General features: G+C 46.4%; 1 protein-coding gene across 3 annotated transcripts; it reads left to right on the forward strand.

Annotated features, from left to right (window-relative positions):
• Positions 1 to 1,522: 1,522 nt before the first annotated feature.
• Ankrd35 (ankyrin repeat domain 35) lies at positions 1,523 to 26,299 on the forward strand. Of its 3 annotated transcripts, none has more exons than XM_076932967.1 (14): positions 1,523 to 1,638; positions 9,077 to 9,211; positions 10,324 to 10,412; positions 10,741 to 10,805; positions 11,739 to 11,796; positions 11,897 to 11,967; positions 12,224 to 12,330; positions 12,973 to 13,157; positions 13,782 to 13,819; positions 13,970 to 15,964; positions 24,429 to 24,518; positions 24,685 to 24,750; positions 25,518 to 25,622; positions 26,104 to 26,299. In XM_076932967.1, the coding sequence occupies exons 2-13, from the start codon at positions 9,195 to 9,197 to the stop codon at positions 25,575 to 25,577; spliced, it is 2,841 nt and encodes a 946-aa protein (XP_076789082.1). In that variant the 5' UTR covers positions 1,523 to 1,638; positions 9,077 to 9,194; the 3' UTR covers positions 25,578 to 25,622; positions 26,104 to 26,299. The 3 variants fall into 3 exon arrangements, with proteins under 3 accessions (XP_076789082.1, XP_034356173.1, XP_076789081.1); XM_034500282.2 differs by lacking the exon at positions 1,523 to 1,638 and adding an exon at positions 1,858 to 1,989 and having other exon boundaries at positions 9,077 to 9,207; XM_076932966.1 differs by lacking the exon at positions 1,523 to 1,638 and adding an exon at positions 1,858 to 1,989 and having other exon boundaries at positions 9,077 to 9,207; positions 25,977 to 26,113.
• Positions 26,300 to 27,527: the final 1,228 nt, after the last annotated feature.

Genomic DNA, 27,527 nt, shown 5'->3' on the forward strand with positions numbered 1-27,527 from the left:
TCAAAGAAAACCTTTCCTCATTTCTGTCATTTCTTGACCTTTGGCTAAGCTCAAGTGTATTATTTAAGTCCTCCAACAGGACATATCTGCCTCCTATCTGTCCTCGGCTCAGAAGTAGGATTCTTTCTGATTTTCTCAGCCTATTCCTCAGAAAGTTCATTAGTCTTCTGAAGCAAAATAAATGTAGAAGCAACTATAGAAACATGGTCTCTTCCTTTCTTGTTGATTTTTGCTCATTCAGGCATTCATCCATGCATTTATTCATTCACTCATTTACTTAACAGACATTAAAGACCTACTATGTGCCAAGCTAGGGAACTAATAAAAAACACAACTGCTACCATCAGAGAGCCCCCGCCTGATAGGAAAAATAAAGATGTAAACATACAACAGGAAGGTAGTGGCTGTCCAGGTGATGGTAAGAATAGCCAGCAGGGCACACACCAAGATGCACACTCTGTTGGGCAGGTTGCCAGAGTTTTAAAAGAAAATGTACAACAATGAAAAACACTTTACATAGGGCCTCACCTAGATTACAAAAGGGCATTACATATGGTCTGGTACAACAGTTTAAACTTGGATGTTTGCAAGAAAATACTGACAGTGAAGGCAGGCTTCTGGTTTTTGTTTTTGAGACAGGATCTCTCTATTATGTACCTCTGGCTGTCCTGGAGCTTGCTATGTAGACCCAGCAGACTGGCCTCAACTCACAGAAATCTACCTTCCTCTGATTCCAGAATGCTGAGATTAAAGTTGTGTGTGTCACCACTCCTTCTTCGGGCTTGTTTCAGAAGAGCCTTGCAAACCATGTTAAGAACTTTGGGCCTGTAGCATCTTGGGGGTGCGGTGGGGTGGGGTGGGGTGGGGTGGGGGAGCTGTCTGCTGCTAAGCCTCACTACCTTAGTTGAAGCACTGGATTCACACGGTGACTGGACAAAGCCAAAGCTTGCAGGTTGCCCACCCTTAGCACATGCTCACGCCTCAGTAAATGAATTAATGTAAAACAACTCTAAAAGAACTTTGGGCTTTATTCCGTAGGGTTTCATGAGTATTTGGGTGGGTTTACTTGGTTTACAGGGAGGAGAAAGGAGAGATGGGAAGGCCAGACCAGTTGGCTGCAACTAACACCGGTCAAACAAGAATTACTAAGAACTGAATCTAAAGGAGGTAATAAGGAAGGTAGGGTTGTTTGTTTGCTTGCTTTTGGAGAGGAGGATACAGTTTACAAAAAAAAAAAAAAAAAAAAAACAACTCCCCTTGTTCCTCTGGAAGAGCTGCGTTAAGTGATCGGCTTGATCCATTCTTGAGTTTTGTCCAACCTCTGGTTGCCGTGGGCCACACATCACACACATTGGTGCTGAAGTCTGCTTAGCGCTACAAGCGCATGACGTGTCCAAATTGTTCTCTTTAAAAGATCTTGGGGCTTGGGTTTTCGTCGGGGAGGAGGAGATGAAGCACACACAGGTCATGGCTATGACTAAGAGTCATTAACCGGTAAAAGAGATTGGTGACGTCGAAGCTTGTGGAGGTCCGCGCGAGGGCGGAATTTGGGGTGGAGCTCCACGCAGAAAGGCTGAGGACTTAGGGCCTGGAAGTAGCCTCCGTGGAGGCTGCGAGCATCCCTCTCGGATTCGGTAGGTAAGTACAGGGAGCGGGCTCGGGATGAAGGGCGGAACTTGAGAGCCAGCCAGGGTGGCCGCAGAAGACTGCGGACTTTTTTGCCTCTGCAGCGACCCGGTTAGGCAGGGCCGGAGGCGGGGTTTTAAGCCCAGCCTTCAGGTGCACGTCTCTGATTGAGCGGGGTGGGATCTGGGGCGGGGATGGGGGCGGGACCCAGTCTGCCTTTTGACAGCTGTCTTTCCGCACAGCTGTAGCCGAGTGGGTTTAGGAACTTGTGGCCCGGCTCTCTGCGCGTCCCCGTCGCCCCCCCCCGTGGCCCTAGCCCCGGCCATGAAGCGCATCTTCTCCTGCTCCAGTTCACAAGTGGCGGTAGGTGCCAAATGTGTGGGAGAAGGGCTGGGGCTGGGATTCAAGCCCTGTGTTGACAGAAGTCCTGAGTTTCATCTCCATGGATGAGGAGCGCATTAACCCTGCATCAGTCTTTCCTGCGCGGCTGTTCTGATAATGCGGCCGCCAGCCCTGCTAACTGAATTTATGCGGGTTATTCAAAACCTGTCCCTTAATCTTTTCCTTCCCAAGGTCCTTCCCCTTGACTCCTTCTCTCCTAACATATTTGGCCTCCAACTTCTGGTACGCTTTCTAAAGATCTGTTCTCTTCCAATGACCCTGGTTTCTACTTCAGCTCTGGCTCCCAGTACCAACCCATCTCCAGGCATCTGCCCCACCCCCACCCAGCCTTTGAATCCGTTCTTACTTCCACCCCTAATTCCTGCCCTATAACTTCATTTCCATCTTCGCCTTCTCCTCACAACTTTCTCTCCACATAGCTCCATTTTTCTGCCCCTAACAGAATTTTCTGCCCCCCAAATACTCTCAGCCCAGTGCCTTCTCTCAGCCCTTCAGCATCTCCTTCACCGAACTTGCCTCTCTCTTCCACTCCATGACACTTCCTCTCTCATTCTCTCAAGCACCAATCCAGATCTCTTTCCAAGCAGCTATCCAACATGGAGCCTCTGTTTTCTCTTTAATTTCTGGTCACCTTTTCCTCAATATTACTTCCTCTACCTTTTGCCTGGACCTCCTGCCTGCTCTGTGGCTTAATCTTGCAATCTAGCTAGCCGGGACAAATGCTGTCAGAGGGCAGGCAATTCTCCTGGCTGATCCCCAGAGCACTGTCTGGTCTTCAGACTGGTTCTTGGGACCAATCAAGTTCTGCCTGGTTCTCTCCCTGATTGTCCCTTTGTATCCCCTAGGATCTGTGTTCATTTTCTTTGGTTGAGTTAAGGAAATGAGATGGTGAGGGAGAAGACAGAGCGGATCACGGTGAGAGAATTCCCGGGAAGGGTTACTGTATTCTCGGTTCTCTCCCCTCTAGATCAAAACAAAGATTTCAGAAGGTGGTGGTTCAGGGAGGGCACAGCTTTCCTTCTCAAAGGAGCTCTTCCAGAGCGCCCCTCTGTGGAGGGATGGTATCGTCTGTGGAGGTTGAGGGTACGAGTCCCTTGGTACTAATGTTGCTTAGTTGACTCGTCATTCATTCATAAGCGGATGTGAGAAATGTTTGGTTAGCTCGCTGCACACGGGCAGGCTACAGAAACCTGGCAGAAAGCTATGAAGCAAGAGTAAGAACTGCCTGCCTGCCGAGGCCGGTCTCTGTCCCATTTACATTTGCTTCTACATGGAGCTTCTGCACACTGACCAAACAGTCGAAAGGAATTTACTGTTACAGGAAACAGAAACTGAGGCTGCCTGGGTTTGTAACACTGCCTTAACTCTCAGTGATTTCTAATCCATGACTACTTTCTCCTAGATATGGAAAGTTCCTAGAACTGTTTCTCCCTTTTAGATTTATGGAGTCTGCTTTCTCCTTAGAAGGGGGACTATGTCATTCTTTGTTGTGTTTGGGTTTTTTGTTTGTTTGTTTTTTGTGTTTGTTTGTTTGTTTCCAGATAGGATTTCTCTGTGTAGCCCTCGCTGTCCTGAAACTCCTCCTGTAGACCAGGCTGACCTCTTACTCAGAGATCTGCCTGCCTCTGCTTCCCAAGTGCTGGGATTACAGTTGTGAGCCACCACACCTAGCTTAGTTCATTCTTTTTTGATTCTTCCATCCAGGTACTAACCAGGCCCAACCCTGCTTAGATTCTGAAATCAAACAAGTTCAGGGTGATGTGGCCCTAGGCCTTTTCTGGTTTTCTAGTCCTTGGGCAGTGCCTCCTTTCCTAGATGCTGGAGTGAGCAGTGGGCTAGATCTTGGGATCTAGAACCTTCCCTCTCTCCTTCATGGCCTGAGTTTTCTACATGTTTGGCCATGAGGAATGTCCGCTCAACTGAACTCCTAGTATTGCAAGATCATAGTTTATCAAGAGTGAAGGGCGGGGGCTGGAGAGATGGCTCAGCAGTTAAGAGCACTTACTGCTCTTCCAGAGGTCCTGAGTTCAATTCCCAGCAACCACATGGTGGCTCACAACCATCTGTAATGGAACCCAATGCCCTCTTCTGGTGTGTCTGAAGATAGGGACAGTGTTCTCGCATATATAAAAAATAAATAAAACTTAAAAAAAAAAGAGTGAAGGGCATAAAAGGCACACTTGGAACTACATGCTTAGAATGAGAATGTCTTTTCTCAAATCAAACTTTCCAAAGATTTTAAAATAGGTTGGCTTCAGCTCCGAGTTGTTCCTTAAGAAACCCCATTATAAAACCCCCAAGATAATGCCCTCTGCCTACCACACAGAGCTGATTGCAGATAGTGAGGGGCTTTCCTGGAAACCCCAGAAGCCCAGCTTCCCAGTTATGCCAGCTGATCATCTCTCCCTATTCTAATTCAAGTCTTTGTGGGAGGACCCTTCATCTGAGGCATTTAACACTTAGTCTGCATTGGGCTGGGGATGTAGGCCAGTTGAGAGAGTGCTTGCCTAGCATGCATGAAGCCCTGGGTTCAATCTTCAGCTCTGCATAAAGTGGGCATGCTAGGTAGCACATGCATGTAATTCCAGTACTCGGGCAAAAGGATCTGAGCTTCAAAGTCATCTTCTGTTACAGATGGAATCTGGGGCCAGCCTGATACATGAGACCTGCCTCAACAACAACAAAAAAGTAATAAATCAGTGAAAGCTGATGTACAGCACTTACTGTCTAAGAAGATGACAAAACTCAGGCCCTCTAATCTCGAGTTATTTGCCTCAAAGTCGATGATGCCTTCAAGGGTGGCAGAGAGCTATGCTTACTCTGCCCGGGTAGGACATAGACCAAGAGATGGGCAGGTAAATAGCTTTCAACCTTGGGCTCCAGCTCAGCATAGAGGAATTTCTATTGCATTTAAAGTGTTAATCTCCAGGTCGTCATCCCTCCAAGGCAGGCATTCCAGTTCCATCCAGCTGTTCTTCACTTGCTCCTCCATTGCCTCCTGGTGTCTTTGTCTTACCATCTTGACAGCAAGCCTGAGAGTTCACAGTCAGAGATAGGAGGGGGCAAAATTACTTCCAACAGCTTCCTTGATCTCATCTGTTGAAATGACACAGCTCGTCCTTGTCAGGGACTCTGGTGATTAATTCGGTAATTGCTCCCTTGAGGCTGTGATGGTAATCGGGCATCTCCTTTCCAGGGCGCTAAGGCGGGCAATGGGCTGATCCTGGACTCTGGAAGAAGCCCTCCTATCCTCTACTTTCCAGTGGTTTTATCATGAAGAATTTCTACCTTTTCTAACATCTCCTTCATATAATGAGACTATAGAAAGTAAGCCTGGTGGAGTCAGAAGGACCTAGTTGGAAAAACACACTTTACCACCCATCCAGCCTGGCTACCTCATTGGCTGGTATAACCAAGATCGTTCCAACTCACCAAGCTGGAGAAGTCTAAGCCCAGGAACATCCAAAGTGTGCCCAGCAAAGCCAAGAAGGATGAGGACAGGAACTTCCATTTATTGTGTGTCTACTATGTGACAGACACAAAACTATATGCTTTGTCTGCTCTTATATCATTAGTGAATTGAGGTTCAAGGATGCCTGGATATGCCTGACAGAGAGACAAAGCATTATTACTATGAAGATTTTAGAGCAGGGCATGGTGACACACACTTAAGACCCCAGCACTCTGGAGGACGGAGAGTGCCAGGCTAGTCAAAAATGCATACGGAGAACAAGAACACCATAGGGAGAGGAAAGACCATTTGTGGAGGAAAACCTGAGGTTAAGGTCAGCTGATGGCCGCAGTGTGTGGTGGAGGCCTTGTCCAGCTGTTTTCCATAAGATGACCTGGTTCCCAAGGGGCACTGAAAAAAGCCTGCTCTTGCTTGTCTGAACCTGCCAGCTTGTGGAGGAGTCGGTTTGCTTGCTTTGTCATTGAGAATAAACCTGTTTGGAGACTCTTCCACACACAGGGAGTAACAGCCGAGAGTGAGTAGCTCTACCCTGGAGGCATTCTCAAACTTTATCTGGAAATAAGTAATCCTTTTCCCATGGCTCTGCAAAAGTGTGGTCTGACACAAGAACTGGGCCTGGATGCAAGAAGCCTGAGCCACTTCTAAAGCCAATGCTCTTATGTTACTTTTTTATGTGACCCTGGACAGATGCTTAACATATGTGTGCTTCCATTTTTTTTTTTTTTAATGAAAGACACAAGATAATCTCTATCATTCCTGACTATTTGGGGGGGGGGGGTGTTATTAAAGGCTAATTGGAGGGACCAGGAGAAGTTACGAGTGTTTTACAGGAGCGTTACCTCAGAATCCATATATCTTAGACAATTTTATGGCTTGGACCTTTAAATCTTTCCTGTGTCGGTGATTAACAATTTGTCCTGGCTATATAAACAGTACTTGAGAATGAATTATTGGGCTTCCACAGAGGTTTTTTTTTTTTTTTCACCCTTTCCTATAACCTCTTTCTTGTAGAGATTATACCTCATAAAACACATTAGGCCACCCCCGACTTCTCACTACTTCCTGTTTTGTTGTAAGGATGCCATCCATTTATGTGGTCTATCTACCTCAGCTTGTTTAATACATTGTGGTGAGGTGGTTATTACTGCCTACATTTTATGTACAAGGAAACAGGTTAAAGTGTCTAGTGGCTTGCTCTAGGTCACATAGCTGAGAACGTAGCTGAACCAGGTCTCAGACCTAGTCCAGATGAAGAAGACCCATCTTGAAGACTTTCCGTCCTAACCAGTGATCTTTGCATTCTCCTCTTTCTTCCTGTATGTTTCCATCTCTGGATCAAACCAGGCTTTTCTGTGCTTGCAGCTCTAGGTGGCTTTATAGCTCTCTCTTTTATGCCCTATAATACTTCAATTATTTTAATTACTTCTCCACCCTCAAAACCTGAGCTGGAAGGTTGGAACAATGTATGCTGAGGCGTGGCTGCTGTCTGGGACAGCTGCTCCCTGCCAGGGAAACTGGGAGGGTTGAGAGAGGTGAGGGAGGAATCCCTCTCTGCCTCTTCTGGCTGCCTCCCCAAGCACAGCTAGAAACTGGCCTGCCTATGCTGGTTGTTTCCAGGGAAGAGGCTGAGAGCCCAATGGAAGATATGACCAGATATGATATAGGAAAGCAGAGACTCTATGATTACCATCCACCGCACCCCTAATTTTGGATCCAGAGTCAATAAATAGAGACGGTGTGATTAGGTATGGCTGTGGCTGAAACCTTGATTTACTTCACAAAGGACTAAAGACAAAAAGCAGAGCAGCATAGTGGGGGTGGGGCAGGGCAGGGGACATTGAGAGATGCCAAGGACCAATCAGGAGTGGTCAGGTTGGTTTGCTCAGAGAAGACCCAGAGAGCACTAAGGGAGGGGTCATCGCTAGGACTGTCCTCAGGCTGAACACCTAGCATTTGTCATGGTGGTGTATTGTTTGGCCTGGGTGGATTTTGTTTGTTCTATGGTATTAAGATTGGAACCTAGTCTCTGGTGGGAGTTTTAAATGAAATTTATTTTATTTTATTTTATTGTTTGTTTTTTATTTTTGTTTTTCGAGATAGGATTTCTCTGTGTAGCCCTGGCTGTCCTGGAACTTACTCTGTAGACCAGGCTGGCCTCGAACTCAGAAATCCACCTGCCTCTATCTCCCAAGTTCAAGGCGTGTGCCACCACTGCCTGGCATGAAATTTATTTTAAAAGGTAAATATAGGGCCTAGAGCGATGGCCCAGCAGTTAAGTGCATTGGCTACTCTTCCCAGAGGACCCAGTTTCAATTCCCAGCACCACACATGACAGCTTCAGTTCCAGGGGATTTGACACCCTCACACAGACATACATGGAAGCAAAACACCAACACAAATGAAATAAAAATAAATAAATAGTTTTAAAAGAGTTTTGCCAGGTGTGGTGGTCCACATCTTTAATCCTAGCATTCAGGACACAGAGGCAGGTGGATCTCTAAGTTTAAGGCCAGCCTGGCTTACATAGTGAGTTCCAGGCTAGCCAAGGCTACATAAACCCTGCCCAAAAAACAAAACCCAAAACAAAAACAAACAAATGTAAATAATCAAGGTCTTAAAATGTTAGACATACACCATTATTAATAATTTTGAAGATATGCATAGCAGAGAACTACTGAACTATCAGCATTTAAGAGGCTGAACCAAGAGGCACTTGAGTCTGAGGCCAGTCATAGAGACTAAATAGAGACTGTGAGACTAGCCTGGGCTAACTTGACTCTGTTTTGTCAAAACAAAACACTTTTAAAATAATAGAATTAGCCAGGTGGTGGTGGTGGTGGTGCACGCCTTTACTCCCAGCACTTGGGAGGCAGAGTCAGAAGGATTTCTCTGAGTCTGAGGCCAGCCTGGTCTACAGAGTGAATTGCAGGACAGCCAGGGCTACACAGAGAAACTCTGTCTTGAATAAAAAACGAACAAAACAAAACAACAACAAAACCCTAAAATGACAAAAGTAATATTTTTTTTTCCAGAGAGAGTCTTAGTTAATTAACCTCAAACTTGAGATTTTCTTCTTAGTCTCCCAAGTGTTGAGATTACTAGCGTGTATCACGATGCCTGCCAATACATACATACATACATACGTGTGTATATCTGTATATGTAGATATATACACACATATACACACGCACATACACACATGAAGGGCTCCGTGTATCTCAGACTGGCTACAAGCTGGCTATGTAGCTGAGGCTGGGCCTGATCCTCCTGCCTCCACCTCATGGGGTGCTAGTATTGCGTGGAAAGTTTGAGCTACCACAAATTTTTAATTTAGAGATCCCCTCAGCACCTTTAGGTTCATGGTTGACAGCTGCTATGGATAATTCTTGGTGACATATGGAGTGGTTAGTGTTTTGCTGGCCCACTTAAGAAAGTTCTGCTGCTCTGGACCAAATGATCATGAGCAGCAAGGACTTCTAGAATGCTCTTTTACTCTTGCTGGGCATCTAATACCACTTTCATTTCCCCATACCATTGCTAGCCCCAGTGTTCATATAATCTGTAACTCCCAACTAGGTGGAGAAATGGAACCGTCGTGATCAGAAGCTGCTGGAGGCGGTGCAGCGGGGGGATGTGGGACGCGTGGCTGCCTTGGCCTCTAGGAAGTCAGCCCGACCCACCAAACTAGACTCAAATGGCCAGTCCCCGTAAGTAAGTCTTATTGACCCCATCCCAGTACGTGGTTCTTTGTGAAAACTTCAAACTTCAGAATAATCAGGCAAGGCCTATAGCTTCAGAATTCTTTTATTGTTTGAATTGGCAAGCATATGCATTAAAGCTTTGCCATGTATCAAGCACAGAACAACTGAGGGAGGAGGATATTGTCCCATAGTTCCAACCTCTGCACAAGCCACACTGACTTGAAAAGGATGTAAAGCCCATTAAACCAACAGACAACTAATTGCTAAACAAAGTTTCCTCACCGCAAAAGTAGGAGGGTGTGTATGCTTGAGAAGTTAGGAATGAAGAAAGTCATGGGGGTCATGGGACTAGAGGGAGTGTTCCGGAGGAAGACAATGCCTCTGCTAGCCTTCTGTTCTGGCCTGGCTGGCTCTATGACACTTCTCTGAAGGTTGTGTCCTGGGAGAGGCAGGCAATCATGTGTTCCCTGAACATTCCTGCAGCATCTCTGTAATACCTTCAGCTTTGTGGCTTTGTCTGGCTTCGTCTGGCTTTGTGGCTATAGGTCATGGAGACAGGCTTGATCCTCCTTTTAGCAAGGCAGACTACGGGAGCCTCCCTTTCTGCTCTTGGAATTGGCTTTGGGCTGGGGAGCAGAGGAAGCAGGGTTTATTAAAGCTCCCCCTTGTCAGCTGTGCTAGTACCTGCTTCTAAGTCCAGAATTTGGGAGGTCAAGTCAGAAGGATCAAGCATTGAAGGCCAGCCAGGTCTATATAGTGAGACTCTATCTCAAAGCAAACAAACAAACATACAAAGCCCAAATAAAACATCAACTGATCTGAATAACTTAGAATATTAAACATGATTTTTTTTATTTTTAGAATTATTTGTTTATTTTATGTATATGACTACATTGTTGCTGTCTTCAGGCACACCAGAAGAGGGCATCAGATCCCATTACAAATGGTTGTGAGACACCATCTGGTTGCTTGGAATTGAACTCAGGACCTCTGGAAGAGCAGTGCTCTTAACCGCTGAGCCATCTCTCCAGCCCCTAAACATGATTTTCAAAAAGGAAAGAACCTCCTCTGTTTTATCCCCTGGTCTTTCATCCTTCTGTCTCTTGGCTTTGACCCTGGCAGGTTCCATCTGGCAGCCTCCAAAGGCCTGACGGAGTGCCTGACGGTACTGCTTGCAAATGGGGCAGATATCAACAGCAAGAATGAGGATGGTGAGTCAGTCCAGTGTGCTGCAAGACACCAGTGTGCTGCTGGGCTCTGGTGGAGGTTCCAGCTGTAGGCCTTTGTTTCTTTGCTTAGTAAGTCTTGGCTAGCATCTCTCCTGGGGTTCCCCTCCCTATAAGCCAGGCACATTTCACCCCCCACTCCCACCTCCATTAAGGGTACCAGCTGCTCAAGGAACTGGAATTTCTGGCCCGGTGTGGCCCACAGCTTCTCTTCTCTAATCTCCCTCTGATTATCTGTGCGTCTCTGGCCCTCCCTCTGGTGAGTCATCTGCATTCATGGGGCTACACCCCCTCTCTCTGGTTCTCTTTCCAGGAAGCACCGCCCTTCATTTGGCCACCATCTCCTGTCAGCCACAGTGTGTGAAGGTTTTGCTTCAGGTAAAGGCAGTCTGTTGATGCTCCTGTGCAGGCAAGAAAGAAATGCAGCGTGTTTCCAGCATTGTTGTGTAGTAACCAACAGGACTGCCTCACTCCAGCTAGCACAGCTGATTGTCATTTATTAATAGGTTCACAAACATTTGTTTAACATCTGCTTGGTATCTGTACCATACTTGAGACTGTCTCTGGGGGCAGGTCAGAAAGCAGGGCAGCCAAGGACAATTGAGTTCCGCCAGGAGCAGAGCCACTGCAGAGACTAACTGCTCTGTAGAACAAATTCAGGAACGTTCAAATAAAAATGGCTTTGGTGGGAGGGGCTAGTAAGAGGCTCACCAGGTAAAAGAATTCTCTGCCAAGTCCAATGACCTGAGTCTGAGCCTCAGAACCCACACGATGGAAGGAGAGGCCTGACTCCTGCAAGTTGTCCCCTGACCTCCGCAAGCATATTCATACCACTTCCTCAAGTAAAAATATAAATAAATAAAACAGAGAGGGAGGTTATAGCCATGTAGCATAAAGAAATATATACATGTAATGACATGTGGGCGGTTTGCATCTCCCAGTAGACCACTGAGCACATACTGGCTGCTCTACCTTTATTATTACTAGTCTTTTCCAAATTTCACACAATAGTTCCGAAACTCCAGCTGATTCACGTGTCATTTCCTTTAATCTGTTTACTTATTGATCATCTGGTTTTTGTTTTTTTTTTTTTTTTCCCCTTTGGCCCTAGTTAAGAAGTAGGACTGAATTTCAAGGCTGCCCATCACCTGCAGGGAGTAACTGGGCTTGCCTAGTAGTTAGCTTCTCTCATAGCCATGGTCCTCCTGTTCCTTTTCATATTACCATGGAAACTAGTGGCTTGCTATGAGGTGTGGGATGAGGATGCTAATGCAGAGCTCCACATCTGCTTCTCTTTGTGGCTATTTACAGCATGGTGCTAATGAAGATGCTGTGGATGCAGAAAATCGCAGTCCATTACACTGGGCAGGTGTGTGCCCGGGGAACTGGGATGGGAGGTTATCTTTGGTGGGTGAACAACAGATGCTCTTCAAATCTCTTCTTAACCAAATGTCTTTCAATTCTTCCAGCCTCCTCTGGCTGTGCCTCAAGTGTCCTCCTGCTGTGTGACCACGAAGCCTTCCTAGATGTGCTTGATAATGTGAGTATCAGATGGACCTATGGGCGTTTCACACCAGGAGACTGCTGTTTTCTCTGAGTTTGATTGGCCAGATTCTATCACCTCCTCCTCCATGGCTCCTCTTTTCCTTGTCATTTGGGGAGCTCCTAACTCTGTGAATGGTAATGTTTAACCCCAGGACCAGAGCTTGTTTCAACAGGGATGGGGGTGGGGAAAGGGGAGCTGGTGGGGTTTGAGTCATCAGATGCTTCCCCACGCTTTCCCACATCCTCTGCAGGATGGACGCACACCCCTGATGATTGCATCGCTGGGTGGTCATGCAGCTATCTGCTCACAGCTGCTGCAGAGAGGTGCCCGAGTTAATGTTACAGACAAGGATGACAAGTGAGCCATCTCTATGTCTTATCTCAATTCCCAGTTCTTTAGCAATCTGGAAAGGGTCCTGTGGGCACAGCACATGGACTGGAGAGAACAGGCTACTCTCTGTTCTTTGGGCACTTTTTCCTCTCCAGAAATAGTTCAGAACATCTTTGCCTGGTGTTTTAAGGTAGCCATGCTAGCACAGATGATGTCAGAAGTAGAATGGCCATGCCTGGGATCACTGCTTTAATTTAAGCTATGTCCTAAACAATTTTCTTCCAAATGTATGCAGAAGATGAGTGTGGTGGTGGTGGTGTATACTTGTAGTCTAGTACTCAGAAGGGTGAGGCAGGAGGATCATGAGCATATATATTGCCGTGTGTGTGTGTGTGTGTGTGTGTGTGTGTTCGTGCATGTGTTATGCCCATGTGCATGTGCAGAACTTTAGCATTCTATAAAGAATACAGAAGTGGGGTCTTCCCAGTGGTCCCATTGATGTTGCAGTTCCAAGGAACACCCCTGAGAAGTCCTGCTCTGGTCTAAGGCTTTGTCCTTGGCTGGTGTTGGTGTGTTGTTCTGACTCCACTGAGTGAGGGCTTACCCTGTGAGTGGAATTTCTGAAACCATGAGGGGAAGCTGGTGTGCCAGCTTTGTGTCCACCCACAGGTCAGCTTTGATCCTGGCCTGTGAGAAAGGCAGCGCTGAGGTGGCTGAGCTGCTCCTGAGTCATGGAGCGGATGCTGGAGCAGTGGACAGCTTGGGACACAATGCTCTTCATTATGCTCTGCATACACAAGACGAGGAGCTGTGGAGGCTGCTACAGCAAGCCCTGAACCGGCGGCGGAGAGGCGGTAAAAGTCTTTTTGTGCCTTCAAGAGTCTCTTCAATAGCTAAAGAATTAAAGATGTTTCTCAGTATCCCATTCTCATGGAAGCTGTTTATCTGAAAGAGTGGACCGCTCGCCGCCTTAGTCAAGGCTCTACTAATCTAGTGCTGCTGCATCTGGGGAACCATAAACATGGTCACAGAATTCCCCAGTTGTAGCCTTTGCTCACTGCAACTCTATTAGTATTATTCCGTTGGCTTTTTGTTTGTTTGTTTTGTTTTTGAGACCCGGTTTCTCTATGTAGGCCTGGCAGTCCTGGAACTCATTAAGTAGACCAGGCTGGCCTCAAACTCAGAGACCCACCTGCCTCTGCCTCCCAAGGGCTGGGACTAGCAATGGCTATTGCTATTGTTGTCATACATGTGATTTCCATTTTGCCCACCACTGATGGTCCAGTGCCTTTATAGTACCAGTACAGTGATCAACAACAGGCAAGCGAACAGAACGAAGGGACACAGCATCTCCAGAAGAAGAAACCAAAGTTGCGGGTAGTTAGGGCTCCATGGAATAAGACGATCACCTGTCTCTGGCAAACTCTGAAAACTAGAAGAGAGCTGAGTTCTCCTTTGTCCCATGTCTTTTCTTATAGGTCATGAACTGGTTCAACACCCAGATCACACATCTCAGGTATGACCCCTAAGAGTCTCCCCTTCTTGTTTCTGACTTACCCCCAAGCAATTTCAGTAGTCCACGTGGGCACCAAGACATTCTCAGAGAAGCAGGGCCTGTTGAGAGGCTAGGTGAATAGCTTCATACCATTGCTCTTTTTTGACATAGGCCTCTTCATCTGAGCCTCGGGTGGGATCTCCTCCTAAGAGCTCATGGAGACCAGAGCCGGAGGAAGAGCAGGAGGAAGAGGAGGGAGAGGAGCGGTGCTCAGAAGAGTGGAGGCGGAAGTACAAGGAGGAGCAGAGGAAAGTTCATCAGTTGGAACAGGAGCTGGTGCGAAAGACAGATGAGTGTGAGGCTCGAGCTGCAGCCTTCTTATGCCTAGAGAACCAGATTCGAGAGCAAGTGCAAGAACTAAGCCATCTCCTAGTGCAAGAACCTGGAACTCCAGGAAATCAAGACCCTGGTCTCAGGCCTGAAGGAGATGGTATGGAGCAGGGTTGTCCCCTGAAGCTGCTGGCTGAGCGGATCCAAGAACTAAAGAAGCAGCAGAAGGCCACAGCCACAATAAACCCTACATTAGTTCCCAAGGTTGCTGAAGACTTAGCCCCAGCAGAGATCCACTATGAAGTACATTGTAAGTCCCAACCAGAACAGGGGCTGCCCCAGAGCCCAAAGTCTGAAACCACCGGGAAAGCCACGGGACAGCAACTGAACACCAATGGGGGGCAGAACCTTGACCTGGAAAACACTGAGCAGGTGTGTGCTGGCCAGAAGGAGAGGGCCCCAGCTCCAGGGACTGAACCGGCAGGCACAGTGGGAGAACCAGTGGGCACAGCAGCCATGAATCAGCTGTTCCTACAGCTACGGGAAGAGCTGGCTGCAGTATGGCGAGAAAAGGAAGTTGCCAGAGGGGCTTTGTCAAGACCAGTTCTAGAGGGAGCCCTGGGGACTCCCAGAGCTGAGGCTGCAGCAGCTGCCTGGGAAAAGATGGAAGCCAGGCTTGAGAGGGTGCTGGTGAGGTTGGATCGAGCAAAGATGGGACTGCATGTGAAACCGGAGGTCCCTGTCCAGGGTTCCAGAGATGGAGCCTCAAAGGCAGTTCCGGTCTGCACTAAGGAGCAGGAACAAAAGAGGGCTTCTGGAGCCAGAGGAGAGCCCTTAGGGGCCCCTGGAGAACAGGCCTCAGGAGGAGGCCTGGCAAAGGGACAGCTGGAGAAAGAGGTGTCAGCACTGAGACTGAGCAATACCAACTTGCTGGAGGAACTGGGAGAGCTGGGGCGAGAGAGACAACGCTTGCAGGGAGAGCTGCAGTCCTTGACTCAGAAGCTACAACGAGAGTTTGTGCCCAAACCCGAGGCACAGGTCCAGTTACAGCAGTTGCGGAGGAGCGTGGGGTTGTTGACAGAAGAACTGGCCATGGAGAAGGAGGCCACAGAGAAGCTGCGCAGGCGACTGGCCTCCCAGACCAGCGGCCTCCAAGGACTGTGGAACTGCCTACCCCCAGACCTCGTGGGCAAGGGGAGTACACAGAGTACAGCTGCAGAACCCCTGGAGGAGCTGCAGGCCTGCATCAGCACCCTGGTGGATAGGCACCTCGAGGCCCAACGGGTGCTGGCTCGGTTGGAGGAGGAAAACCAGCAGCTGAGGGGATCCTTGGCTTCCTATGGAGAGCCAGAAGCCTCCCTGAAGGCTACAGCATCCCCGCAAGTGGCCGCCCTGGAGGAAGATCTGGGGAAGCTAGAGGAAGAGCTACGGGCTGTGCAGGCCACGATGAGCGGGAAGAGCCAGGAGATCTGCAAGCTGAAGCAGCTTCTCTACCAAGCCACGGAAGAAGTGGCCGAGCTGAGAGCTCGGGAAGCAGCCAGCCTGCGACAGCACGAGAAGACGAGAGGCTCGCTGGTAGCCCAGGCGCAGGCTTGGGGCCAGGAGCTCAAAGTTGTTCTGGAGAAGTATAACACAGCCTGTCGGGAAATGACTCGATTGCGGGACACTGTGGCAGAAGAACGTCGCCGCAGCGAGGACCTGATGGCTCGGGCGGCCGAGCAGGAGCGCCAGGCTGGAGAGATGCGCGGGCGCTCGGAGCAGTTTGAGAAAACTGCTGAGCTGCTGAAAGAGAAGACAAACCACCTCATCGGGGCTTGCCGGGACAAGGAGGCCAAGGTGAGCATCGAGGGAGCCTTGAGAGCATAGTGGCGAGAGCGGCGGTGCTTTTGCAGGGTTGCAGAGCCGAAGGTCAGATTAATACAAAACAGAGTGTGCTTGCAAGGACTTCTCTGTGCTCGCCTAGGGCAAGAGAGGTTTGGGGTTGAGCCTGGAGCTGAAGTGGAGTACAGATAGAAGAAAGAGATAAAAATAAGTAACATAGTACAAGAGAGAAGAGGGCGGAGGTACTAAAACTTAGTACTCAGGGTTCAGAAGTTATGTATGCCCCCAGGACTACCACTAAGGAACACCATGGCAAATTAGTATTTTATCTTAATCCTGCATTAACCCAGCCTCGTGGTGTAACGAGTTCTGTGGTTTTGCCGAGGTTTTCGGCTGACTCAGAGTCTGATGGGTTAACTGTAGCTGCTCTTCCCTCCCGGTCCCAGGCACCCTGGGCTTATGAGCCCCTGTTTGAAGACCAAGCAAAGCCAAGCCACAACAGAGTTTGAAAGCCACTATTTTCTTTTCTTTTTTTTTTTCTTTTTCTTTTTTTTAATTAGATATTTTATTTACACTTCAGATGCCATCCCCTTTCCCCATTCCCCCCCCTTAGAAAACCCCTATCCCATGCCCCCTTTTCCTTTTTGCATTTATACATTTTTTTTTAAATAATGTTAATCATAAGCGTTATAAGTTTGGAATTGTTCAATCAGAGGTGTAACCCACTGACCGACCTAGATATAACAACTATCTTTGACTGGTGGAGATACATAAATATCTGCCTCCCTGTCTCCCCCCTCTTTCTCTCTTTCATCACCTAGCTTCTCCTATCCTTCTTCTCCTCCTCTTCTTACTCCTTTTCTTCCTCTCAGTACTCCTCCTACCTTAGCTCCTCCTACACATCACCCTTCCTGTTAAAATGAAACTTTTCTCTCAAAATACAATTAGAGCATAATTATGCCAATTTGTACCAGTGAGGTACAAGATAGTCCTAATACCCAGTCCATCATTTTGTTGACTAACCAGCACCTCTGTCATCTATCCTAACTAAAACATTTACTTCTGAACCTGGCTTTAGGATGAATGTCAGCTGACGACCATCCACTCAAATCTTTTCTCTTACGGTAAATAGCTATAAGTTTTCAACCCCGTCAGAAATCCAGAATGACTGAGTTAACTATAATTGTGGGAAGCACAAAGCATAGCTTCTAAAACTTAGCCAATTTATAGAGACCTCTGAACACCTGAAAAGCCCCTATACTACCGAACGTTGGAGCATCAAATCTTCAGCCTTCTGGCCCAAAATCATCTGACAGACCTTGGTGATGCAGGATTATTAAGGACTGATTACTCTGTCTAGGCAGATATAATCAGTCGACTATTCTGCATGTGTGTCCTTTTCTGGACAGTAATTTGTCTGTAGATGGAGAGAGGCAATTCTTGCCTAGTGGCTGTTACCACACAACTGGAGTAACTCCAAAGATGCTCAATTTCTTCTTAGAATCCACGACAGGAAGCTGTCAGGAGCAGACAGGTCTCTAATCAATATGAACATTAATATATAAATATTTGTAGCATCAGTTCTATGGACTTCTGATGTTTTGAAAACCAACTATCCATGTAAGGTAACCTGGACTGTTTTCTGTTAACTCTTCGCAGCTATTTCTAAGTAAAATATGGAAAGCACCCTAACAATAAACTCAAAAATATGAATTTGCTATAGTCCCTTAACTCATAGGTTAACCGTCCCAAATCAGTTAAAAAAGTTAAAAAAGGGCTGGGTCTAGGCATTGTATTCCTAAATGTGTTATACAGGCACAATGCCCATGAGTGTATCAATATTCATCTCATTTTTATATTAAGAGGCTCGTACCAATGAAAACCTTAAAATTGAGATCAAAGTAAATTTTGTACCATTTAAGAATTTATAACTTCATCTTGATAATAATTATACAGATTTCTACCAATAGGTTATGGCTATGCAGTAAGTCCTAGCTAATCCCCCCTGTTCCAACAAAACCACTACTTGTCCCTAGAAAGACAGACCATTATTAACCACATTAGTCCCCAAGCTCAGGGAATAGGGGCGCTGACTCTTCTTTAACTTCTTCAAGCTGATTAAAGGCGTTGAGATTTTAGAAGAGGGGTGGGGGGAAGAGTAAGTTGATAAGCCTCTGATGCTGTGTCTTCACTGAATCCAGATGGAATTCCAGGACATCAGAGGTTTGGGCAGGTCTGCTCAGTATGCTTGATGAGTAGATACACCAAGGCTGTGTATTCTGCAATATACAATTCTCAGAACAAGTTTTAGTATCAAGAAAAAAAAAAATCCCACCCCCAGGGGGCTGACATTTTTTTTAAAGATGTTGGTTCTGAAGACTTCCCCCCCGCCCGCTTCTTAAAATTGGTTGTAGTATTTACGTTTCAGATTTTATCCCCTTACCCTACTTCCTCCCACCACCCAGAAACCTATCCCACCCCCCTCCTCATGCTTCTATGAGGCAGTGACCACACCTACCCCCCTCACTATCCCCTCTCCGCCCTCACATCCCCCCCCCACTGTGTGTTCATTCATTCATTTTTCATTCATTTTTTTTTTATGGGACCAAGAGACTCCTCTCCCACCTATGTCTGACAGGGCCATCCTCCCCTACATATACCTCTGGAGTCTTGGGTCCCTCCCTATGTGTTCCCAGGCTGGTGGTTTAGACCCTGGGGGGCTCTGGTTGTTTGATATTGTTGCTTTCCACCTGGGGTCAATAACCCTTTCTGCTCCTTCAGTCCTCTCACTAAGTTCTCCATTGGGAAACCCCTGATCATATCAGTGGTTAATTGTGAACATTGTCCTCTGAGTGTTTTAGTCTTTGGCTGACCTCTAAGGAGACAGCTATATCATGTTCCTCACATTATGCACTTCCAGCCATCCACAACAGTGTTTAGATTAGGTGGCTGTACATGGGGTGAATACCCAGGTGGAAAGGTCTCCTGGTGGCCCCTCCTTCAGTTTCTGTTCCATGTTTTGTTTCCCTATTTGCTCCCTTGAGCATTTTTATTTCTCGTTCTAAGTAGAACTGAGGCATCCCCTCTTGGTCTTCCTTCTTCATGAGCTTCATGTGATCTGTGGGTTGAGTCTTCACTAATCCAAGCTTTTGGGCTAACATCCGTGGAGATATGTTTGTGTAACTATCTTCTTTTGGGGTTTTTGGGAGATTACTTTCTTGCTTTTTCTAGGTTGTAGTTTCCCTCCTTGTGTTGGAGTTTTCCACCAATTATTCTTTGAAGTGCTGGATTTGTGTTGAGATACTGTATAAATTTGGATTTGTCATGGAATATTTTGGTTTCTCCATCAATAATGATTGAGAGTTTTGCTGGGTATAGTAGTCTGGGCTGGCATTTGTGTTCTCTTAGGGTCTGTATGATATCGGTCCAGGATCTTCTGGCTTTTATGGTCTCTGGTGAGAAGTCTGGTGTAATTCTTATAGGTCTGCCTTTATATGTTACTTTGCCTTTTTCCCTTACTGCTTTTAGTATTTTTTCTTTGTTTTGTACATTTGATGTTTTGACTATTATATGGCGGGAAGTATTTCTTTTCTGGTCTAAACTATTTGGAGTTCTGTAAGCTTCTTGTATATTTATGGACATCTCTTTCTTTAGGTTAGGGAAGTTTTCCTCTATAATTTTGTTGAGGATATTTACTGGTCCTTTTAGTTGGGAGTCTTCACCCTCATCTATACCTATCATCCTTAGGTTTGGCCTTCTCATTGTGTCTTGGATTTCTTGTATATTTTGGGTTAGTAGCTTTTTGTATTTTGCATTTTCTTTGACAGTTGTGTTAATGTTTTCCATGGTATCTTCTGCACATGAGATTCTCTCTTCCATCTCTTGTATTCTGTTGGTGATACTTGTGTCTATGACTCCTGATCTTTTTTTTAGGTTTTCTATCTCCAGGGTATTGTCCCTTTGTGATTTCTTTATTGTTTCTACTTCCATTTTTAGATCCTGCATGGTTCTGTTTAATTCCTTTTCCCGTTTGGTTGCATTTTCTTGAAATTCCTTAAGGGATTTTTGTGTTTCCTCTTTAAGGGTTTCTATCTGTCTACCAGTGCTCTCCTTAAGTTCTTTGAGAGTGTTATTTATGACTTTTTTAAAGCCCTCTATCATCATCATGAGAAGTGATTTTAATTCTGATTCCTGCTTTTCTGGTGTGATGGGGTGTTCGGGGCTTGCTCTGATGGGGGAGCTGGGTTCTGATGATGCCATGTAACTTTGGTTTCTGTTGCTCAAGTTCTTGCTCTTGCCTTTTGCCATCTGGTTAACTCTAGTGCTGCCTGTACTTGCTGTCTCTGACTGAAGCCTGTCTTTCCAGTTATCTAGCTTGTGTCTGATCTCCTAGGGGTCCAGATGTCTCTGTGATCTTTTCCAGCTGCACTGATTACAGTGGTACCTCTAGGGTGCCTCAGGATATGGTGCCTCCAAGGTAGTAGTCCAGCTAGGTGTCTGCTGTTCTGGGTGCAGTGTCTCCTCTAGAATATCTCAGGATATGTTGTCTGAAGCTCTGAGTTCATTTGTTCCTCTGTGGATCTGGATTGAGTGGACCTTCCAGTATGTCTCAGGTGGAATTCGGGGGTCCACACAACAGCAGACCTGGCAGAGGTCTGATCTAGGCCTCAGATCTGAGAACTAGTTTCTAAGACACTGTCCAAGTTAGAGCGCCTGGGATCCCTGCTTCCTCTGGGTTCTTGGAGGTTGGGGACAGAGCTACCACCCAAGATCTGCTCAGTGCTCTGGCCCAGACCGGAAGGAACCAGTGTTCCGGGCCAGGAGTAACTTCCTGGGTCCTTTTGGTTCCCAGTTACTCCCTGTTTAGGGCGGGCCCTGCTGTCTGTTTACCTAGGATACTGCCTGAGTTCCAGTGCCTGGGATCCCTGCTTCCTCTGGGTTCTTGGATGTTGGGGGCAGAGCTGCTACCCAAGATCTGCTCAGTGTTCTGGCCCAGACCGGAAGGAACCAGTGTTCCAGGCTGGGAGTGACTTCCTGGGTCCTTTTGGTTCCCAGTTACTCCCTGTTTAGGGCAGGCCCTGCTGTCTGCTTACCTAAGATACTGCCTGAGTTCGAGCACCTGGGATCCCTGCTTCCTCTGAGTTCTTGGATGTTGGGGGCAGAGCTGCCACCCAAGACCTGCTCAGTGTTCTGGCCCAGACCGGAAGGACGAAAGCCACTATTTTCTTAGTGCTGTTGGGCAATGAGACATATTTTATATATTCTAAATCACTCATTTACAAGTGGATTTAGAAGTTGTACAACTACCCACTAAATGAATGAGTTCAGATTTCTTACTAACACTTGTACACGTATCCAAATTTAGAACAGCAGACGAATGTAAACTGCAAGTGCCTTGTGTATACCGCATAGACAGAAGAACTGGTACCCAAAATAGGCATCATTGTGGGAGGGAGGAAAAGGAGGCATTTTGTCAATAAATGGCAAGAAAGTCAATAAAATTCGGCAAGGAAAATTTGGTGTGGTAGTTGAGAATGTGGCACAAACGTATATATGTGTGTGTACAGACACCCGGACACACAGGGTGGGGGTCAACAGTTTAGGTTGGGAGATATAGTTTGGTGGCAGAATAATTGCCCAGCATGTATGTAGGCCTTTGGTTCTATCCCCACCATTGATAACAAAACAACAAATAAAATTTAATAGCTGGCTGATCTTAGACAACCTTTTGTTTTGAGATAGGGTGTCACTATGAAGTCTTTTTTTTTTTTTTTTGGTTTTTTGAGACAGGGTTTCTCTGTGTAGTCCTGGCTGTCCTGGAACTCACTCTGTAGACCAGGCTGGCCTCGAACTCAGAAATCCACCTGCCTCTGCCTCCCAAGTGCTGGGATTAAAGGCGTGCGCCACCACCGCCCGGCCACTATGAAGTCTTTACATCACAGAAATCAGCCTGTTTCTGTCAGAGTGCTGATATTAAAGGCTTGTGACACCACAAGGACACCTTTCTTAACGTCTCAAAGACCCAGAGATTTTTTTGTTTGTTTTTATTTTATTGGTTCTTTGAGACAGGGGTTTCTCTGTGTGGCTCTGGCTATCCCAGAACTTGCTTCATAGCCCAGGCTTGGTCTCAAACTCTGCCTCCCGAGTGCTGGAATTAAAGATGTACACCACCACTGCCTGGTTAAAACCCAGCTGTCTCTTCCATAAGAGTACGTTCCTAGGCTGGAAAGATGGCTCAGTGGTTAAGAACAATGACTCTGCCGGGCGGTGGTGGCGCACACCTTTAATCTCAGCACTTGGGAGGCAGAGGCAGGCGGATTTCTGAGTTCGAGGCCAGCCTGGTCTACAGAGTGAATTCCAGGACAGCCAGGGCTACATTTAATTCCTCGAACCCACCTGGTGGCTCACAACCATCTGTAATGTCAGTTCTAGGGTTTCTGATGGCACCAGGCACGCACATGGCACACAGATACACATGCAGACAAAGCACCCATACACATAATAAAATAAATAAATAAAAGTTTTTTTAAAAAAGTTGATATAGGAGAATCAGGTATTCAAGGCTATCCTTGTGTTTGAGACCAGCTCAATTTCTAAGAGGCCCTGTTTAAATAAAGTATTATACTCAGAAGTTTGATGATACGGAAGCCAGGCATGGTGGCACGCACCTTTAGTCTGAGTACTTAAGAGGCAAACACAGGTTGATCTCTGAGTTCAGAGCCAGTGTGGTTTACAGAGGAAGTTCTAGAACAGACAGTGCTATACAGAAAAACCTTGTCAAAAAAAAAAAAAAAAAAAAAAAAAGAAAGGTTTGAGGTCATGGCTTAACAATAATGCATTTGCTATAATGAAAAAGGTCCTGGTTCATCCCCAAGCACCATCTCCCTGAAAAAGAGAGAAAAAAAGAAAGTAAATGCTTTATTAGGCCTGGAGAAATGGCTTAGCAGTTAAGAATGCCTGCTGCTCTTCCAGAGGACCCCAGTTTAGGTCACTGCACCCACACAGTAACTCACAACTATCTAGAGCTCTGACTGCAGAGGACCTGGAGTCCTCTTCTGGCCTCCACAGCCCCCAGCTACACAGGTGGAATGTAGACTTATATACATACAGGCACACACACACACACATACAGACACACACACACACACACACACACACACACTAAAATATGCAGGATAATTTGGGGCACATGCCAAGTACTCAGTAAAAAGTTGCTATAGCCTGTGTGGTGGCATATCCTTTTAATCTCAGTGCTCTGGAGGCAGAAGCAGAGGCAGAGGCAGAAGGATTTTTGTGAGTTTGAGGCCAGCTTAGTCTATGTAGTGAGCCCAGGCCACCTAGGGCTATACAGTGAGACTGTCTAAAACAAAACAGAAAACACACACACACACACCAAAAACAAAAGTTCATAAACTATAGTAGAGCCAAAGAGAAATTGGTTTGAACCATGATTAACTAGCTGTGTGATTTTGGTTTTGTTATGATTTTAGACAGGGTCTCACTACACAGCTTTGGCTGTCATCCTGGAACTTACTATATAGACAAGTGGCCTTAAACTCACAGAGCTCAGTTTGCTTCTGTCTCCTAATTGCTGGGATCAAAGGTGTGTACCACCACCCTGGAATAGCTGCATGGTTTTGAAAACTTATTAAACTTAGGCTTCTACCCATCAAATGGGGACAATAGTCCTTTTCTCAGAGAAGCATTGTTCTTAGAAGAGGGGCTGGATTGGGTATTATGTAAGACAATGCATATAGAAATATCTGGCGTCGGGCAGTGGTGACGCACACCTTTAATCCTAGCACTTGGGAGGCAGAGGCAGGCGGATTTCTGAGTTCAAGGCCAGCCTGGTCTACAGAGTGAGTTCCAGGACGGTCAGGGCTATACAGGGAAACCCTGTCTCAAAAACAAAAACAAAACAAAAATCTGGCACATATTAAATACTCAATAAAGAAACCTGACTTTGACCCTGGACCAACTTGGGTCCCTGTTAACCTCATGAGGTGAGAATAAGACCATTACCACATTTTAAAGCCAAATTTGGATCAAGCTTTATTAAATAAATACTGGTCAGGATGAGGGACACTGGCTTTGTCCATACCCAGGGTTTCCAGAAAATGGCTGCGAATTATGTTAGGCACTCACAGAGGCAAACCCCACAAGGTTATATGCTTCTGTCTTCATCCAACTGGGGGCAAGCATATATCCTGACACATATCCTCATATCCACATACCTCCCACCTACATGTAATCAAGCGCATCCTGTGTAGTTGGGGCAACCAACCTTGTTTACCAAGTGAAAACCTGTGCCTGTTTTATTTTATGAACAACAGCCCCAGCATTCCAGGGAGCTATCTCTCCTTAGGCAAGTGGGGATCACAGGTTAGGGACATTTTTGTTTTATAGATCTTAAGCACAGTAATGTAAACTTAAAATATGACTTTAGCCCTCACATCCCTTTCTTTCCTTTCGGCCTTAGATCAAGGAGTTGTTGAAGAAGCTGGAGAAGCTTTCAGAGGAAGTTCTAGAAGTCCGGGGGCAGAATACCCACCTCGCCCTACAGTTGCAGGTATATTTTGGCCTGCAGAGAAATAGATGGGGATAGAGGAGATGGGGGTGGGGAGTGGAAGTGGGGAGCGTCAGGAGACTAGCCAGGGGTGGACCAGTGATGGGGCCACGGAACCAGTGTGTGGGAAGGGTAGGCATGTGACTTGCCTGTGGGCGCTCCCTTCCAGGATTCCCAGAAGAACCATGAAGAGATCCTCTCCACCTATAGGAATCATCTACTGAATGCTGCTCAGGTGAGCTTGCTGGAGTCTGTGAGGTGAGCTTGCTGGAGTCTTGTGAGGTGAGCTTGCTGGAGTCTGTCAGGTGAACTTGCTGGAGTCTGTCAGGTGAGCTTGCTGGAGTCTGTCAGGTGAGCTCGATGGAGTTTGGGAGGCAGCTGAGATACAGAGCAAGGAAGGAATGTCATGTTTGTCCTTTCTCTTCCCTATACATACTTGCCATTTTGCCAGGCCCACTGGACCCCGTGGCAAGTCTTGGAATCTCATTACCCACATCAAGAGAGGCTGTGTGTGAATGGGAGGAGGAGAAGCTTCTGCTTCTCTTTCAGGTTCCCTAATCCTTTGTGAGGGTTTTTCCTGTCCCCATCCCACTTCCCTCAGTTTCCTCTGAGGTGACTTTGCCTTAATCAAGGAAAGCTGGGTCTGTCTGCTCCTTTGATAAGGAGTAGAGCTACATTTAACACTCATGGTGTGGCCTTTACAGCGGTCCTGAGGGGTAGATAGCGTTCCCTTCCTTGTGAAGATGGGGAAAGCAGCCATGGAAAAGTTATTTAATACTACAAGTGAGGGCTGGGGGTATAGCTCGTTGACAAGCACTTGCCCTATTCAGTCACAAGTACAGCAGACCAAAACACATGACAGCAGAATTAGTTAAGGATTATGTAGTTGCAAGAGGTAATGACTGGCATTCTGCTATCCTACAAAACTGCTCCCTCATCTGATCTGCCTCTCCCCATGGTCTGTGCTCCATCATCTTTTATGTCCTTCCTGCCACACCCCAGGGCTACATGGAACAAGATGTCTACAACATCCTACTTCGAATCCTCAGCATGCAGGAGTGAGGCAGGCTCACTGTGTACCCTCAGGGATAAAGGCATTTCCCTTTTGTGAGTTGTGGTATGGAAGGGATGGGGTGGGATTTATTTTTTGCCTCTCTGGTGGCTGACACTGGGGAGTCCTGTAGGGCATAGAGCATTGAAGTAAAGTCAACTGAGAAGACAAAGTGTGGGTCACTAGGGGGAGTCAGGACCTTGTGAGCAGGTGGCATGAGATTAATGACTAATGGGATGACTATGGATAGGACAAACAGAAAAGATGATTGGAATATTTTCCTAAAGTCTATACAGAGATGCTGGTGAAGGATGAAGGGTGGTGGGACAGTGGAACAGTTGTTCCCTAGGGCAGGACTTTATAGACCCCAGGCTTTCTAACCCTTCACTCAAAAACCAACCATCTCCCAGCCTCCCTCCTACCCCATTGTCGGCAGCCTTCTTTGCAATTTGGAAAGACAAGCAGACCCTGGAGCATGTCGATGTGGATAGGAGCAGAGTGAGGATGCAGAATTCACCTTCAGATTTCTTCTTACAGGGAATAATGAGGCTCCATCAAGCTGTGGTGGACAAGTGGGTGGCTGGTGATTACCCACTAGTGGTGCTGTGGGTGGGGCTTCATGGGACACATGGACTCCAGACCTGAAAACCTGGACCCTGGAATCAGCATAGATGAGATCAGAATTGTGGATGTAAACTAGCTCCATGGAAAATAAAGCAGAAAACAGATGGTCCTGGGTATCGTTGTGTTTTTTGTCAAAAAGGGTGGAATGGGGAGAAAACAGAATCTTGATCAAACAACTTAAAAAATAAGCTGGGTGTGGTAGTATATACCTTAATCTCAGTGCTTGGGAGGTGGGGGCAAGGAAAGCAAAAGTTCAAGGCCAGCCTTTGCTACATAGTTGAGTCCAATCAGCTAGCACTACAATCACCACTCTGTTTAAAAACAAACAAACAAACAAACAAACAAACAAACAACATCCTTTCTCTTCCTGGTAGCAAAGTCCCTCACTAGAGTGATACATTTGTAAATGTCTAACCTATATCAGTACACAATCACAGGCGCCCATAGAGTGCATTAGGACCTACTTCTGACAATGCTTAGACAGGTTTGCAATGGTACCTCCCCTGCACAGTAGTCTTAGTAGTGTTACAGCAATAAGGATTCTTTATGCTCTGCTCTGCCTGTTGGTTCCTTCCTTTCCTAGCTCCTAACCCATTTTTATTTTTTAATTTTTATTATTTTTTAAGGCAGTGTCTCTCTATGTAGTCCTGGCTGTCCTGGAGTTCACTATGTAGATGAGGCTGGCCTTGAACTCACAGATTCCAACTCTGATTCAAACTCCAAAGGGATCGGGACTTCTCTGACCTATGAGGGTACTCATGCTCTATCACACGCAATTTAAAAAATCCAATCCGAGCCTGCAAATGGTAGTACGCATGCTTGTTGCTGGGTTTAATGACCTGTGCTCAATCTACTGATCCCACATGGGGGAAGAAGAGAACCAACACAGTTTTCTTGTCACCTGCACATCTGTGTTGCATGCATACTGAGTGCGCGCGCGCACACACACACACACAATGTAAAAAGTAAAAATTCTATCTGTTAAAACCTTGCCTAAAATAGAATAGGATCGCTGTAAAACTACCGTGACTACCATGCTGGGCACAGACATTGCAAACCTATCTAGGCCCTAATGTACTCTATGGATGCCTGTGACAGTGTGACAGTGTGTGCTGATTTGACACATATGTTCTCGTGTGATCACCTTTCTTTGTTTTGGGTGCAGATAGGAATTTTTAAAAATCTGAATTTAAAAAAAAAAAAGACACATATATCCTAGAACAGTTTTCAATATACAAGTGACTCTTAGGTCTACAGTGAGAAAAGTCTGATTCTTGAAAGAAGGAAGGGACATCCAGGTTTGGTTCTAGGACAGAAAGATTTGATTTCTCGGCTAC

The sequence above is a fragment of the Arvicanthis niloticus genome, chromosome 4 (genome assembly GCF_011762505.2).
Source record: "Arvicanthis niloticus isolate mArvNil1 chromosome 4, mArvNil1.pat.X, whole genome shotgun sequence".
NCBI classification, from domain to species: Eukaryota; Metazoa; Chordata; class Mammalia; order Rodentia; family Muridae; genus Arvicanthis; species Arvicanthis niloticus.